Raw genomic sequence first — 15,306 nt, 5'->3', positions numbered from 1 at the left:
TATTACCAAAATCTTATAACGAAGATTTATATAGGTTCATGTCTCCTGATACCAAATTTGTGAAGGACAAATTGAACTGTTTCTACATAATCTGAAGATCAGATTTTTTGGTTGTTTACTAATGATTATGTTCGGAAAAAGAGTCGAAATTGTTGGTTCCAAAACAGACTTACAAAAACGCGTAATATTTAACAGCCCCATAAATCATGTTCGAAATGGGGCCAAGAAACACTTGAACTCTTTATGGAAACGTACATTCCTGGAGTCCTGAGGATTGAAGTTATACACAGACAAACTCTTTAGAAGCTTTACAGTCAGTACCAGAGTTAGAATAGATATCTTTTTCATAGAGCAGAAGAGTATGCGGGCAATAAATTCGCTCAAACCCTATAAATTATTTCTCTAACCTTCTGTACATAGTTTACATAGTAATCTTTTAAAGTTGTGCCAAGCGCATATACGTCCCTTTCAAATGGATAGAGGTTATAGTGGTTTTTATTTTAAAACATAACGACCGAAATACTCTGCAGCAAATGTTTGGGTACTGCTTAAAACAGAAATATTCCTCTCAATTCCTGTTTGGGTACTCTGGAACTGTGTAGTTTTGTACATTATTTTTGACAAAAATTGAAATATTTCTGTTTTAGGCAGTACCCAAACAGACCTGATTACAGACCTGTAAGTCTCCCTTCGTTCCTCCTCAAGACATTGGAGAGAACCATTGTCATTGATCTGCATTTTAGGGCGAGCTTCTCAATCGTCAATCCCAACCATTTGAGCCATAAAAGTAAATCAGTGAAGACAGAAATACATGAAGAGTTGTAAAAATTTCAATTGAAAAAAAAATGCATTTAATATTTAAACAAAAAATATTTTTGCAACTAAAAAAAAATTGTTTTTAAACAAATTTTTTATTGCTTCTGAAAAATATTTGCATTAAAAACAAAATATTTATTGCAAGTAAAAAAAAATTGTTAGGTATGTTATTGCAACTGAAAAATATTCACACTGAAAATAAAATTTTTATTGCAAACAAAAACATTTTGCATTAAAAACAAATTTATTGCAAATACAAAATTTTCTGCATTGAAAAAAAATTAAATGCAAATTGTGTGCATCAAATTTTGTAATATTCGTCGAAGCACATAATTTTTATTTGACTTGGGGCGGCAAAGTTGCAATTTGCCTTTGGCGACAAAATTTCCAAGTTCGGCACCGGAAAGTTATATGGGTAATGTGTCATTATATAGATTTCCTAGTAAATGTATAAAAAACTAAAATTCCCCAGGCAATGTGTGAAATTGTATACATTATTATTTTCTCTCTTTGTTTTCTTATTCTTTACACAAATGTATTGTATATTGTAAACAGTTTTATGTGCGTTTTGCACATGCTAAGCAGAGAAGAACTTTAGGTACATAATTATTTTTGTTGTACACAGAATAATGTTAGTGTCGAAAAATTTTCCTTGCGTACAAACGTCTCCGTTGTTCATAATGGCTTCGTATTCATCAGATCCATGTGTCGATTTAATGAGACATCGGTTTTACAAAGATTTAGAAGAGTCTAGAAAGGCAACAAGTGCTAAGAATACAGTTTATATTAAAGATGCACGTTACAAAGCATTGATAAAAGATGTCATGACAGCAAAAACAACAGGAAAAAAGAATGCTCGCGATTATTGGTTATTACGGCGATACGATATGATTTTGGTAGACCAAAAAATGAAGCTCTTTTTTCCTGCTCAAGATCCAAAAAGCATACTTTTATATGTATGTGATAGCGAGTTGTTTGACGTATTGCACGGTACACATATAAAAGTTGGTCACGGCGGGAGAGATCGTATGATGAGGGAAATAGGAAGTCGATACAAAAATATAACACGTAAAGATATAGAAACCTATATTAACATATGTGAGCTTTGTCAAAATAATAGAGGATATAAAAAGAAGATTGAGGAAAGTCCTATAATAGAGTCTGAGTGTAACTCAAGATACCAAGTGGAGTTAGAAGAATTTCTATCTGATGAACCCGAAGGTGAGTACAGAAACAGATATAGGTAATATACCTGCTTGTTTAAGAAGATCAAGAAGCATAGAAATCTGATGTAAAAATTAAGACTTGTGTTTGGAACAATTCGTAATTTGGTATGGGGTTGAAATCATTTTAAAATTTTGTGTTTTTCATCAGTCAATTTGCGCAGATTTTCAAAATAAATACCGAGCAAAAAAAATGCTAACGAAAGAGTTTAAAAGAGTTTTACACAAGAACTAAGTTATTTTACATCGTAGATCGTAATACTACCAGATTTGGCATGCAGTATTGAAACAGAGTCGATTTGTGGAATAAATTACTCCAAGACAAGTATAAATATGCGTTTTTAGCCGAGGAAAAAAAATGCAAATATGTTAAAAACAATAAAGTATAATGATTAATTCATATCTTTTGTTTATATTTTTGTTATTTTTTTGTTTCATATTTTATTAATTTAAACTAATATTTTGTTGGGAACCCTTTGTTAGAAACAACGCTCCTTAGTGCACATAGGAGCATTTAGCTTCAAAAGCTGGACAAAATTATTTTAAACGATTTTTTGTTTGGAAATATCTTAAAACACACGAGTAAATGTAAAAATAAATTAACATTGTGAGGAACATTGTTAACTTAACATAAACTTTTACTTGTTTTAAAATATTTTTATTGCAACGCACAGTGTGTCGAGCCCATACAAAAGTTTATCATAAATACTTGCAGCTAAGTTTTTGGAGTTTGAATATCTTTTTTTGTGTTTTTATGGCAGGAATAGAAAAAAAAATTACAAATTAACAAATTAAACAACCTATTACTTTTTTTTTTAGTATAATTTATGAAATTAACATTTATTGAAGAAGCCACTTGTGAGCAAAATTAATTTTTTTTTATATATAAACAAAAATATACTTTTCGTAAGGTTTTTGGTGTGCTGAACTCGAATCCGAAGTCAGAAAAATTATATCATATCACGTTAGAAAATCTGAAATGTCGTTGTTTAACAGTTTTTGAGGTTATGTTCTTGAACGTGGTGATTTATTTTAAATAAATTTGTGACAGTTTCTAAAAGAACTAAATGTTTTCTTTTAAAGTCCGTTTAAATCTTTTCAATATCTTTTTTCTACTTTGAGAAATCTTAAGTTGAAGTCAACTTGTTTTGTTTATCTTCTCTATACAAAAAAATCGTATGTTTATTTGCGTTTCATAGCAAATCTCGAATAGTTTTTTGTCAATCGCTTTGAAATTTTGAAATAACGTTTTATTTGCATTTTCGTAAATTCTTATATCGGCGAGGTTGGTAAATACGCTATAATATTTGGCCGGGTCAAGTAATTATATTAAAAATTTAGTATGCAGAAAAATATAATTTTTTTTTTGTTGAAAACAATATTTAAAATATTTTTAATTACATGAACAGCTTTTTGTTACTTGTGTATGGCTAAAAATTATTAAAAACATCGATTTTTTCATTTTTGTGATCCCCTTGAAGATGTTTCTCAAAAAATGAATTATTTTGAGTACTTGACTCGTAGCACATAAATGTGATTATCTCTGGTAATCGCAAACAGAAGTAGACCAAACTTTGCCAATATTAAGTATAGGCCTAAGGCAAAATAATATAAAAAAATTATCGATATGATTTTATATGTTTTTTTTTTTAAATTAAGTTTAAAAATTAAATTTTTTTTTTTTGGCCATTTATCAAAGAAATTTTAATAACTCATACATAATTTTATAAATTTATTTTTTTTTGTTATACGTTTTACAACAACACTCAAATAAACAAAATAACATTAATAAAATTTTTCCAACAATTACCAAACATGAAATATACACTCTCAAAGATTCCCATAAATTCCTCAAAATATTTTCGATTTCCGAAGTACTCATGTTTCGGAGCTTATTTTGAATACATAACCTGGGTTATTTTCTAAGATAAATATGTTTTCATATGAGTTGACACTTCTAAATTATATTTTAATAGCAAAAATATTAATTTTTAACAAAAAAAAAAGTGATTTATCATAAGGGGACGACACACTGTGCAACGGCGCGTAATTTTTTTGGTTTTGAGTCTTAAAGGCTCTCATAAAGGACAATGGTAATTTTGGCCCTGAGACCAATAACGATGAGTCATATGTCATTGAAAAGGTATTTTTGTATTAAAAAAATTCTGCTAAAAAGTCACTTTTTACCTAGCCCCTTAATGGAATCCCTCTCTTTTAACCCACCAATTGTGACGCACTGGTCTGTGAGACCGGGTGTGCTAAAAATTGCGAATAACTTTACTAATATTTATTGTTCTTTTGTTGCCGTTTAAAGTAGCTGCCGCATTGCACGCCCCCACTATCACTTGACGTCAAAACTTTGAAATGAGCACAATTTGTATAAATTATTTGCTATCCCGGTCCATGAGACCGTGCATCACCGTTCATGGAAAAAAATAATTAAGGATTTTACATGGAGCAAATGGGCCTAAAAAATCGAATACCTACTCCAAAATACCAATTTGTTAGTTTATTAAAGTTCTTAATGTCGAGGGACAAAAAAGCGTAATTTTCGTTAATAAATATTTTATTTTTTTACTTTTTACTTAATTTTAAAAAATGTAGTATTAAAAATTTGTTATTTTGATTGCACGTTGACTTAATATCGTTGTTATATAGTTAAAGGAGCATATATTTAAGAACATGAACTTTTAGTGACACGTTCCAAAAAATCTTCAGTTGAAAAACCCGGACTGCGAGACCGGCCGGTGGCACCATTTATCGAAGTCAAATTTGCGTCACCAATGGCGGGTTAAAAAGACATTACTTTCCCACAGAAAATTAGTAAAGACAATTATGATAAAGCATCTATGTTATATATCTTTCTTGATTCCATACATCATTTTCATTATATACTTAGACTTTTAGAGGTAGAGAAACCCCTACCCGCAAAAACCCGCCGATTGAATTGAAGTAACTTTGAGCATTCGTATAATTTCCTTAAATCTTTCTTTCAGATGTAAAGAACTTTTCTCTTGGACTACCTTCAATTGATAGTAATGAAGATAATCCTGCCGAAGACTACCATCTTGAAAATAATGATGTTCAGTTTGAAGAAGTTGAAGAAAAACCATTTCAAAATCAATCAGAATATGTTCCATGTAAGTACAATAACTTATACTCTTTAAAAATTCACTTTTATGTGAATTATATAATTATATATAATTTATTGTTCAAGATAATTGTGAGACTGAAGCTGCAACAAAAGTAATAGATCCAGTAATTGAAAGTACTTCGTCGGTGAAACAAAAAGAACATCCAGTTTTTTGTAAAAGTAAGTGTTTTATTATTCTACAATCATTGGTAATTTTTTATCAAAATAAACACTGTGATAATTGAAAAAAGCTTACTTTACTGCTTTGATTTCCTTACCTCTTATGAATTAATATTTTACACTTAACAGATAAGTTGAAGAAACGAAAGTTAGCCGATGATAAGTTAGCTGAGGCAAAATTGGAAGTTGTGAATTTACAAAAACAACTGGTCCAGCAAGAAATTGAAAAAGAACTTGCACAAACTAAAATACTTGAACAAGAATTCGAACATAAAGGAAAAATCCAAGAACTAGAGAGACAACATCTATTGCTGAAAATAAAATTGACTGAAGCTGAACTTGAAAATATTAAACAAAATAAAAATAATGTAGTACAAAATCAATGACATACTATAATAATAATTTATTATTATTTTTAATTTAACATTATTTATGTAATAATAAACGAAAAAAAAGATTCTCCAAAATGGTTTGAGTTTTATTGGTTAAAATCAAAGTTTTAAAAATAAATTGCGCGAATAAATATTATGTTTGCTTAGTTTAAGTATCTAATTGGTAAGCGGTCAGAGCATAGCGGATACCATACCATACAAAGTGTGGTAAAAAATACAATGATTCAATTTTAAATTTCAAGTGACCTCAACTCCAAAGCCTTAAAAATACAATGCTGATAGTATTGTAAATGAAATGCACAAAAAAAACTCAAAAAAAAAATTTTAGATCCTGCAATTTTTTTCATAGGACGGTAGAGGGTATCACTAACAGCTCAAAAGCAGTTTTTTCGAGAAAATCGAGCTTAAAGAAAAGCCGCCATCTTGGATTTAAGGAAAAACAAGTTTTAGTGAATAACTCGGCCATTTTTGATTTTTGACGAAAATTATATTGTTAAAACTTGTAGAAAATTTTATTTTCTATAACTTTTATCTTAATAAATTTTTCTATATGACCCATATTTTTGGAGTTAATTGAAAAAAATAAAGTATTACCTTACTCAGCTTAAACGTTATACCCGCTTTGAGTATAAATTTTAAGATCAACGCAATATGGGAGTTTTTTTTATATGTTTTAGGGCATGAGAAATCTAGCTGCAATGTTAGTTTTTGCAAATTCTTGAAAAGGAACAAAAGGAACTATCTCAAAATCGGTAAGTGTAATTTTAAACAAAATGAATAAATATTAAAGTTGAAATCTAGCCAGACAATAAAGTCATTGAATTTTTCAAATCAGTTCATTAATGCCTGAGATATGACCAATTGTTTATAATGAACTGATTTGAACAATTCGAAGACTTTATTGAATACACAAAAAACATATTATTCACCATCGATGTTGAACCAGCGATCCCTTGCTTGTCTAGTTAAGATCTCTACATTTAACATCTTGCTGGACGGATAATTTGGCCTCGCGAAGTAAGGCCCCAAGAAGTAAGGAGCAACAAAATACACACGAAACAACTACAACAAAATTTCTCAAACTATGGGGTGTTATTTCATTTTTGGTACCTTATTTCATTTTTTTTTTTTTTTTGGGCATAGTGTTTCATATTAAAATAAGTCTCCAACGAAATAAGACCCGAACACTAATTTTGGTACTAAATTTCATTTTATTTTAAAAACAATTTGGGGCCTTATTTAATTTTGCATAATTTTTATTTTCTTTTGTGCAAATACGCTAATCAAGAACCCAGAATTGTTAAAGAACCGTTTATTGTGGTGGTTTGCAGCATGATCCTTACATTTAAAAGCATTATAGTTGACAGTTGTCGGTAATATTTTAGCTTTTACTTGGTATAATTAATAATGGAACCATTAAGAATTTTTTTTATAAATTTAAACTGCACGCCACTGTACGCATGTACAGTGTACATTTTCATTTTCCCCAAAAGAACTTGACTCTTCGAGTATCTTATATTTGCAGGTATATCTTCACATTGCTTCGTGAACATTAACTCCCGCGGCGTTGTGCTAATAGTAAGATCGTGAACAGTCACACGAAGATGGCACCATCAAAGAGCGTATAGGAGAGGACATGGGAATAATAACAATAAATTCTTTATCGTCAGTTCAGTCAGTAACTACCACCGGTTATCGGTTAAGACCGGTCCATGATGTTCTCTCTATATATCTTTGAACAACATACAACAACACTCGTTGTAGTCTTCGTACACTGGATGATGTCTTTTCTCTTATTTTGGCTCGTTCAAGTATCAACTACCAATGTAGCGCACATTTCCAATTCCACATTCCGATCATATCTTAAATTTCTGACCTGTCTTGTGTGTAATTGGACAGCAGATACTCAAAGCTGAAACTGTTCTTGATATCGAAGTCGTGATGCTTAAATAAAAAAAAATGGAATTATAAATAAAGTGCGTTTACAAAACAAGTTTTGTCACAAACGAAGCAATTCAATAACCTGGACAAAATATTTAAGACAACGCTTTAGTCATAAAAAATCTCATTGGTAAGGAATATAAGAAAGATAAAGCAAAAAATATTGAGAGGAAATGCAGCATGAAAGGAAAGTCAGTAAAATAAAAGAAAATTTTTAACTTCCTCAATTCAAGGTTTCAAGGCCAACTAATTCCAATTAAGGTCCAGTTCCACACTCGACACTACTTAATTGTTAAGGTAGTAAGTACACAATTTAAGAAAAAAGTTACAATTAATGCACCTGATCAAGGCATATTGGAAAAAACAAGTAAGGCCATTTGAACTTGAAAATTAAAAACTTTCGATACACAAATATACTCCAGTAAAATTAGAATTCTGAAAAGAAATAAAATTAGAATTCTAATGAAATTTTGGAAATAGTTTCTGGTGTAGTTACCAGTGGATCTAAATCTAAGTTTTTGACTTTCTACCTACCTTTTAAAAGTTTTTGAAATTTTTGGCAAAAATATAAGTTTTTACTACAGGCATAATTGAATCAACTGAGAATTTTTGGAAAAGACACGTTCGGAACACGTTTGGGACATGTTTGGGACTTGCTCGGAACATGCTAGGGACATGCCAGAGAAATGCTCGAGACACGCTCGGGACATGCTCGGGACATGCTTGGGACATCTTCGGGACATGCTCGGGACATGCTCGAGACATCTTCGGGACATCTTCGAGACATGCTCGGGACATGTTCGGGACATCTTCGGGTAATGCTCTGGACATGCTCAGGACATCTTCGGGACATGCTCGGGACATGTTCGGGACATGTTCGGGACATGCTTGGGACATGCTCGGGACATCTTTGGGACATGCTCGGGACATGCTCGGGACATGCTCAGGACATGCTCGAGACACGCTCGGGACATGCTCGGGACATGCTTGGGACATCTTCGGGACATGCTCGGGACATCTTCGGGACATCTTCGGGACATGCTCGGGACATGCTTGGGACATGCTCGGGACATGTTCGGGACATCTTCGGGACATGCTCGGGACATGCTTGGGACATGCTCGGGACATTCTCGGGACATCTTCGGGACATGCTCGGGACATCTTTGCTTGTGACATGCTGGAACATCTTTGGGACATGCTCGGGACATATTGGGACATGCTCAGGACATGCTCGGGATATGCTCGGGATATCTTCGGGACATGCTCTGGACATGCTCAGGACAACTTCGAGACATGCTCGGGACATGCTCAGGACATGCTTGGGACATCTTCGGAGCTTGCTCGTGACATGCTTGGGACATGCTTGGGACATACTCGGGACATGCTCGGGACATGCTCAGGACATGCTCGGGACATGCTCGGGACATGCTCGGGACATGCTCGGGACATGCTCGGGACATCTTCGGGAGATCTTCGGGACATGCTCGGGACATGCTTGGGACATGCTCGGGACATGCTCGAGACATCTTCGGGACATCTTCGAATCATCCTCGGGACATGCTCGGGACATGCTAGAGAAATGCTCGAGACACGCTCGGGACATGCTCGGGACATGCTTGGGACATCTTCGGGACAAGCTCGGGACATGCTCGAGACATCTTCGGGACATGCTCGGGACATGCTTAGGACATGCTCGGAACATGCTAGGGACATGCTCGGGACATGCTCGGGACATGCTTGGGACATGCTCGGAACATGCTCGGGACATGCTCGGGAAATGCTCGGGACATTTTCGGGACATGCTCGGGACATCTTTAGGACATGCTGGGGATATGCTCGAGACATCTTCGGGTCATCATCGGGACATGCTCGGGACATGCTCGGGACATGATCGGGAAATGCTCCGGACATGCTCGGGACATCTTCGGGACATGCTCGGGACATGCTCGGGACATCTTCGGGACATCTTCAGGACATGTTCGGGACATGTTCAGGACATGCTCGGGACATCTTCGGGACATCTTCGGGACATGCTTGGGACATGCTCGGGACATACTCGGGACATGCTCAGGACATGCTCGGGACATCTTCGGGACATTTTCGGCACATGCTCTGGACATGCTCAAGACATCTTCGGGACATGCTCGGGACATGCTTGGGACATGCTCGGAACATGCTCGGGACATGCTCGGGACATGCTCGGGACATGTTTGGGACATGCTCGGAACATGCTCGGGACATGCTCGGGACATGCTCGGGACATGCTCGGGACATCTTCGGGACATGCTCGGGACATGCTCGAGACATCTTCGGGACATCTTCGGGACATGCTCGGGACATGCTCGGGAAATGCTCCGGACATGCTCGGGACATCTTCGGGACATGCTCGGGACATGCTCGGGACATGCTCGGGACATGCTCGGGACATGCTCGGGACATGCTCGGGACATGTTCGGGACATGTTCGGGACATGCTCGGGACATGTTCGGGACATCTTCGGGACATGCTTGGGACATGCTCGGGACATACTCGGGACATGCTCCGGACATGCTCGGGACATGCTCGGGACATCTTCGGGACATGCTCGGGACATCTTTGCTTGTGACATGCTCGGAACATCTTTGGGACATGCTCGGGACATATTGGGACATGCTCAGGACATGCTCAGGACATGCTCGGGATATGCTCGGGATATCTTCGGGACATGCTCTGGACATGCTCAGGACATCTTCGAGACATGCTCGGGACATGCTCAGGACATGCTTGGGACATCTTCGGGACTTGCTCGTGACATGCTTGGGACATGCTCGGGACATACTCTGGACATGCTAGGGACATGCTCGGGACATGTTAGGGACATGCTCGGGACATGCTCGGGACATGCTCGGGACATCTTCGGGAGATCTTCGGGACATGCTCGGGACATGCTCGGGACATCTTCGGGACATCTTCGGGACATCTTCGAGTCATCCTCGGGACATGCTCGGGACATTCTAGAGAAATGCTCGAGACACGCTCGGGACATGCTCGGGACATGCTTGGGACATCTTCGGGACATGCTCGGGACATGCTCGAGACATCTTCGGGACATGCTCGGGACATGCTTAGGACATGCTCGGGACATGCTTGGGACATGCTCGGAACATGCTCGGGACATGCTCGGGAAATGCTCGGGACATGCTCGGGACATCTTCGGGACATGCTCGGGACATGCTCGAGACATCTTCGGGTCATCATCGGGACATGCTCGGGACATGATCGGGAAATGCTCCGGACATGCTCGGGACATCTTCGGGACATGCTCGGGACATCTTCGAGTCATCCTCGGGACATGCTCGGGACATGATCGGGAAATGCTCCGGACATGCTCGGGACATCTTCGGGACATCTTCGGGACATCTTCGAGTCATCCTCGGGACATGCTCGGGACATTCTAGAGAAATGCTCGAGACACGCTCGGGACATGCTCGGGACATGCTTGGGACATCTTCGGGACATGCTCGGGACATGCTCGAGACATCTTCGGGACATGCTCGGGACATGCTTAGGACATGCTCGGGACATGCTTGGGACATGCTCGGAACATGCTCGGGACATGCTCGGGAAATGCTCGGGACATTTTCGGGACATGCACGGGACATGCTCGGGACATCTTCAGGACATGTTCGGGACATGTTCGGGACATGCTCGGGACATCTTCGGGACATCTTCGGGACATGCTTGGGACATGCTCGGGACATACTCGGGACATGCTCGGGAAATGCTCGGGACATTTTCGGGACATGCTCGGGACATATTCGGGACATCTTCGGGACATCTTCGGGACATTTTCTGCACATGCTCTGGACATGCTCAAGACATCTTCGGGACATGCTAGGGACATGCTCGGGACATGCTCGGGACATGCTTGGGACATGCTCGGAACATGCTCGGGACATGCTCGGGAAATGCTCGGGACATTTTCGGGACATGCTCGGGACATCTTCGGGACATGCTCGGGACATGCTCGAGACATCTTCGGGTCATCATCGGGACATGCTCGGGACATGATCGGGAAATGCTCCGGACATGCTCGGGACATCTTCGGGACATCTTCGGGACATGCTCGGGACATGCTCGGGACATCTTCGGGACATCTTCAGGACATGTTCGGGACATGTTCGGGACATGCTCGGGACATCTTCGGGACATGCTTGGGACATACTCGGGACATGCTCAGGACATGCTCGGTACATGCTCGGGACATCTTCGGGACATCTTCGGGACATTTTCGGCACATGCTCTGGACATGCTCAAGACATCTTCGGGACATCTTCGGGACATGCTTGGGACATGTTCGGAACATGCTCGGGACATGCTCGGGACATGCTCGGGACATGCTCGGGACATGTTTGGGACATGTTTGGGACTTGCTCGGAACATGCTAGGGACATGCCAGAGAAATGCTCGAGACACGCTCGGGACATGCTCGGGACATGCTTGGGACATCTTCGGGACATGCTCGGGACATGCTCGAGACATCTTCGGGACATCTTCGAGACATGCTCGGGACATGTTCGGGACATCTTCGGGTAATGCTCTGGACATGCTCAGGACATCTTCGGGACATGCTCGGGACATGTTCGGGACATGTTCGGGACATGCTTGGGACATGCTCGGGACATCTTTGGGACATGCTCGGGACATGCTCGGGACATGCTCAGGACATGCTCGAGACACGCTCGGGACATGCTCGGGACATGCTTGGGACATCTTCGGGACATGCTCGGGACATCTTCGGGACATCTTCGGGACATGCTCGGGACATGCTTGGGACATGCTCGGGACATGTTCGGGACATCTTCGGGACATGCTCGGGACATGCTTGGGACATGCTCGGGACATTCTCGGGACATCTTCGGGACATGCTCGGGACATCTTTGCTTGTGACATGCTGGAACATCTTTGGGACATGCTCGGGACATATTGGGACATGCTCAGGACATGCTCGGGATATGCTCGGGATATCTTCGGGACATGCTCTGGACATGCTCAGGACAACTTCGAGACATGCTCGGGACATGCTCAGGACATGCTTGGGACATCTTCGGGGCTTGCTCGTGACATGCTTGGGACATGCTTGGGACATACTCTGGACATGCTAGGGACATGCTCGGGACATGTTAGGGACATGCTCGGGACATGCTCGGGACATGCTCGGGACATCTTCGGGAGATCTTCGGGACATGCTCGGGACATGCTTGGGACATGCTCGGGACATGCTCGGGACATCTTCGGGACATCTTCGGGACATCTTCGAGTCATCCTCGGGACATGCTCGGGACATTCTAGAGAAATGCTCGAAACACGCTCGGGACATGCTCGGGACATGCTTGGGACATCTTCGGGACATGCTCGGGACATGCTCGAGACATCTTCGGGACATGCTCGGGACATGCTTAGGACATGCTCGGGACATGCTTGGGACATGCTCGGAACATGCTCGGGACATGCTCGGGAAATGCTCGGGACATTTTCGGGACATGCTCGGGACATCTTCGGGACATGCTCGGGACATGCTCGAGACATCTTCGGGTCATCATCGGGACATGCTCGGGACATGATCGGGAAATGCTCCGGACATGCTCGGGACATCTTCGGGACATGCTCGGGACATCTTCGAGTCATCCTCGGGACATGCTCGGGACATGATCGGGAAATGCTCCGGACATGCTCGGGACATCTTCGGGACATCTTCGGGACATCTTCGAGTCATCCTCGGGACATGCTCGGGACATTCTAGAGAAATGCTCGAGACACGCTCGGGACATGCTCGGGACATGCTTGGGACATCTTTGGGACATGCTCGGGACATGCTCGAGACATCTTCGGGACATGCTCGGGACATGCTTAGGACATGCTCGGGACATGCTTGGGACATGCTCGGAACATGCTCGGGACATGCTCGGGAAATGCTCGGGACATTTTCGGGACATGCTCGGGACATCTTCGGGACATCTTCAGGACATGTTCGGGACATGTTCGGGACATGCTCGGGACATCTTCGGGACATCTTCGGGACATGCTTGGGACATGCTCGGGTCATACTCGGGACATGCTCGGGAAATGCTCGGGACATTTTCGGGACATGCTCGGGACATATTCGGGACATCTTCGGGACATCTTCGGGACATTTTCTGCACATGCTCTGGACATGCTCAAGACATCTTCGGGACATGCTAGGGACATGCTCGGGACATGCTCGGGACATGCTTGGGACATGCTCGGAACATGCTCGGGACATGCTCGGGAAATGCTCGGGACATTTTCGGGACATGCTCGGGACATCTTCGGGACATGCTCGGGACATGCTCGAGACATCTTCGGGTCATCATCGGGACATGCTCGGGACATGATCGGGAAATGCTCCGGACATGCTCGGGACATCTTCGGGACATCTTCGGGACATGCTCGGGACATGCTCGGGACATCTTCGGGACATCTTCAGGACATGTTCGGGACATGTTCGGGACATGCTCGGGACATCTTCGGGACATCTTCGGGACATGCTTGGGACATGCTCGGGACATGCTCGGGACATACTCGGGACATGCTCAGGACATGCTCGGTACATGCTCGGGACATCTTCGGGACATCTTCGGGACATCTTCGGGACATTTTCGGCACATGCTCTGGACATGCTCAAGACATCTTCGGGACATCTTCGGGACATGCTTGGGACATGTTCGGAACATGCTCGGGACATGCTCGGGACATGCTCGGGACATGCTCGGGACATGTTTGGGACATGCTCGGAACATGCTCGGGACATGCTCGGGACATTCTCGGGACATTTTCGGGACATGCTCGGGACATCTTCGGGACATGCTCGGGACATGCTCGAGACATCTTCGGGACATCTTCGGGACATGCTCGGGACATGCTCGGGAAATGCTCCGGACATGCTCGGGACATCTTCGGGACATGCTCGGGACATGCTCGGGACATGCTTGGGACATGTTCGGGACATGTTCGGGACATGTTCGGGACATGCTCGGGACATGTTCGGGACATCTTCGGGACATGCTCGGGACATGCTCGGGACATACTCGGGACATCTTCGGGACATCTTCGGGACATCTTCGGGACATTTTCGGGACATCTTCGGCACATGCTCTGGACATGCTCGAGACATCATCGGAACATCGGAACAACATGCTCGGAACATGCTCGGGACATGCTCGAGACACGCTCGGGACATGCTCGGGACATGCTTGGGACATCTTCGGGACATGGTCGGGAAATGCTCGGGACATGCTCGGAACATGTTGGGGACATGGAGAAATTAAAATTAATATGAATAAAGGCATAGCAAAGTAAGCGTTTTCTTAAATCATCGCTAAAGGGTATCAACTTTCAGATAGAGTGTTACTGTGGAACAATATTTTTCTCAGAATATACCCAAGAATCATCCCCCAAAATGCTCTTATCTCATTCCGGGACACCCTGTATATAACATCCATTTAATTGCATTTAAAAGGCACTGAGCACATCAAAATTCTTATTTATTATTTCAAACTTGTTACAATATTTGCGAGCCCTATATTAAAAATTTTTGAATGGTGTGAGCATCGGTAAAAAC

At 41.6% G+C, this 15,306-nt stretch overlaps 1 protein-coding gene across 1 annotated transcript; it reads left to right on the top strand.

Moving 5' to 3' along the window:
• Nucleotides 1-1,456: 1,456 nt before the first annotated feature.
• Nucleotides 1,457-5,809, top strand: LOC129909514 (uncharacterized). Its single transcript, XM_055986589.1, has 4 exons — nt 1,457-2,037; nt 5,036-5,179; nt 5,257-5,352; nt 5,482-5,809. Exons 1-4 carry the CDS (start codon nt 1,497-1,499, stop codon nt 5,736-5,738), a joined length of 1,038 nt encoding a protein of 345 aa, XP_055842564.1. The 5' UTR covers nt 1,457-1,496; the 3' UTR covers nt 5,739-5,809.
• Nucleotides 5,810-15,306: the final 9,497 nt, after the last annotated feature.

This window comes from Episyrphus balteatus, chromosome 2 (assembly GCF_945859705.1).
Source record: "Episyrphus balteatus chromosome 2, idEpiBalt1.1, whole genome shotgun sequence".
Lineage (NCBI taxonomy): Eukaryota > Metazoa > Arthropoda > Insecta > Diptera > Syrphidae > Episyrphus > Episyrphus balteatus.
Note: the sequence above shows the minus strand (reverse complement) of the source record. Positions and strands in the feature narration are given on the sequence as shown.

Bases quoted from the DNA above. Each gene is read 5' to 3' on its own strand.
- LOC129909514 (XM_055986589.1), top strand. From the start codon at position 1,497: ATGGCTTCGTATTCATCAGATCCATGTGTCGATTTAATGAGACATCGG. The intron at 5,180-5,256 runs GTAAGTACAATA...TTATTGTTCAAG, and splicing joins TCAATCAGAATATGTTCCAT to ATAATTGTGAGACTGAAGCT. The intron at 5,353-5,481 runs GTAAGTGTTTTA...TACACTTAACAG, and splicing joins ACATCCAGTTTTTTGTAAAA to ATAAGTTGAAGAAACGAAAG.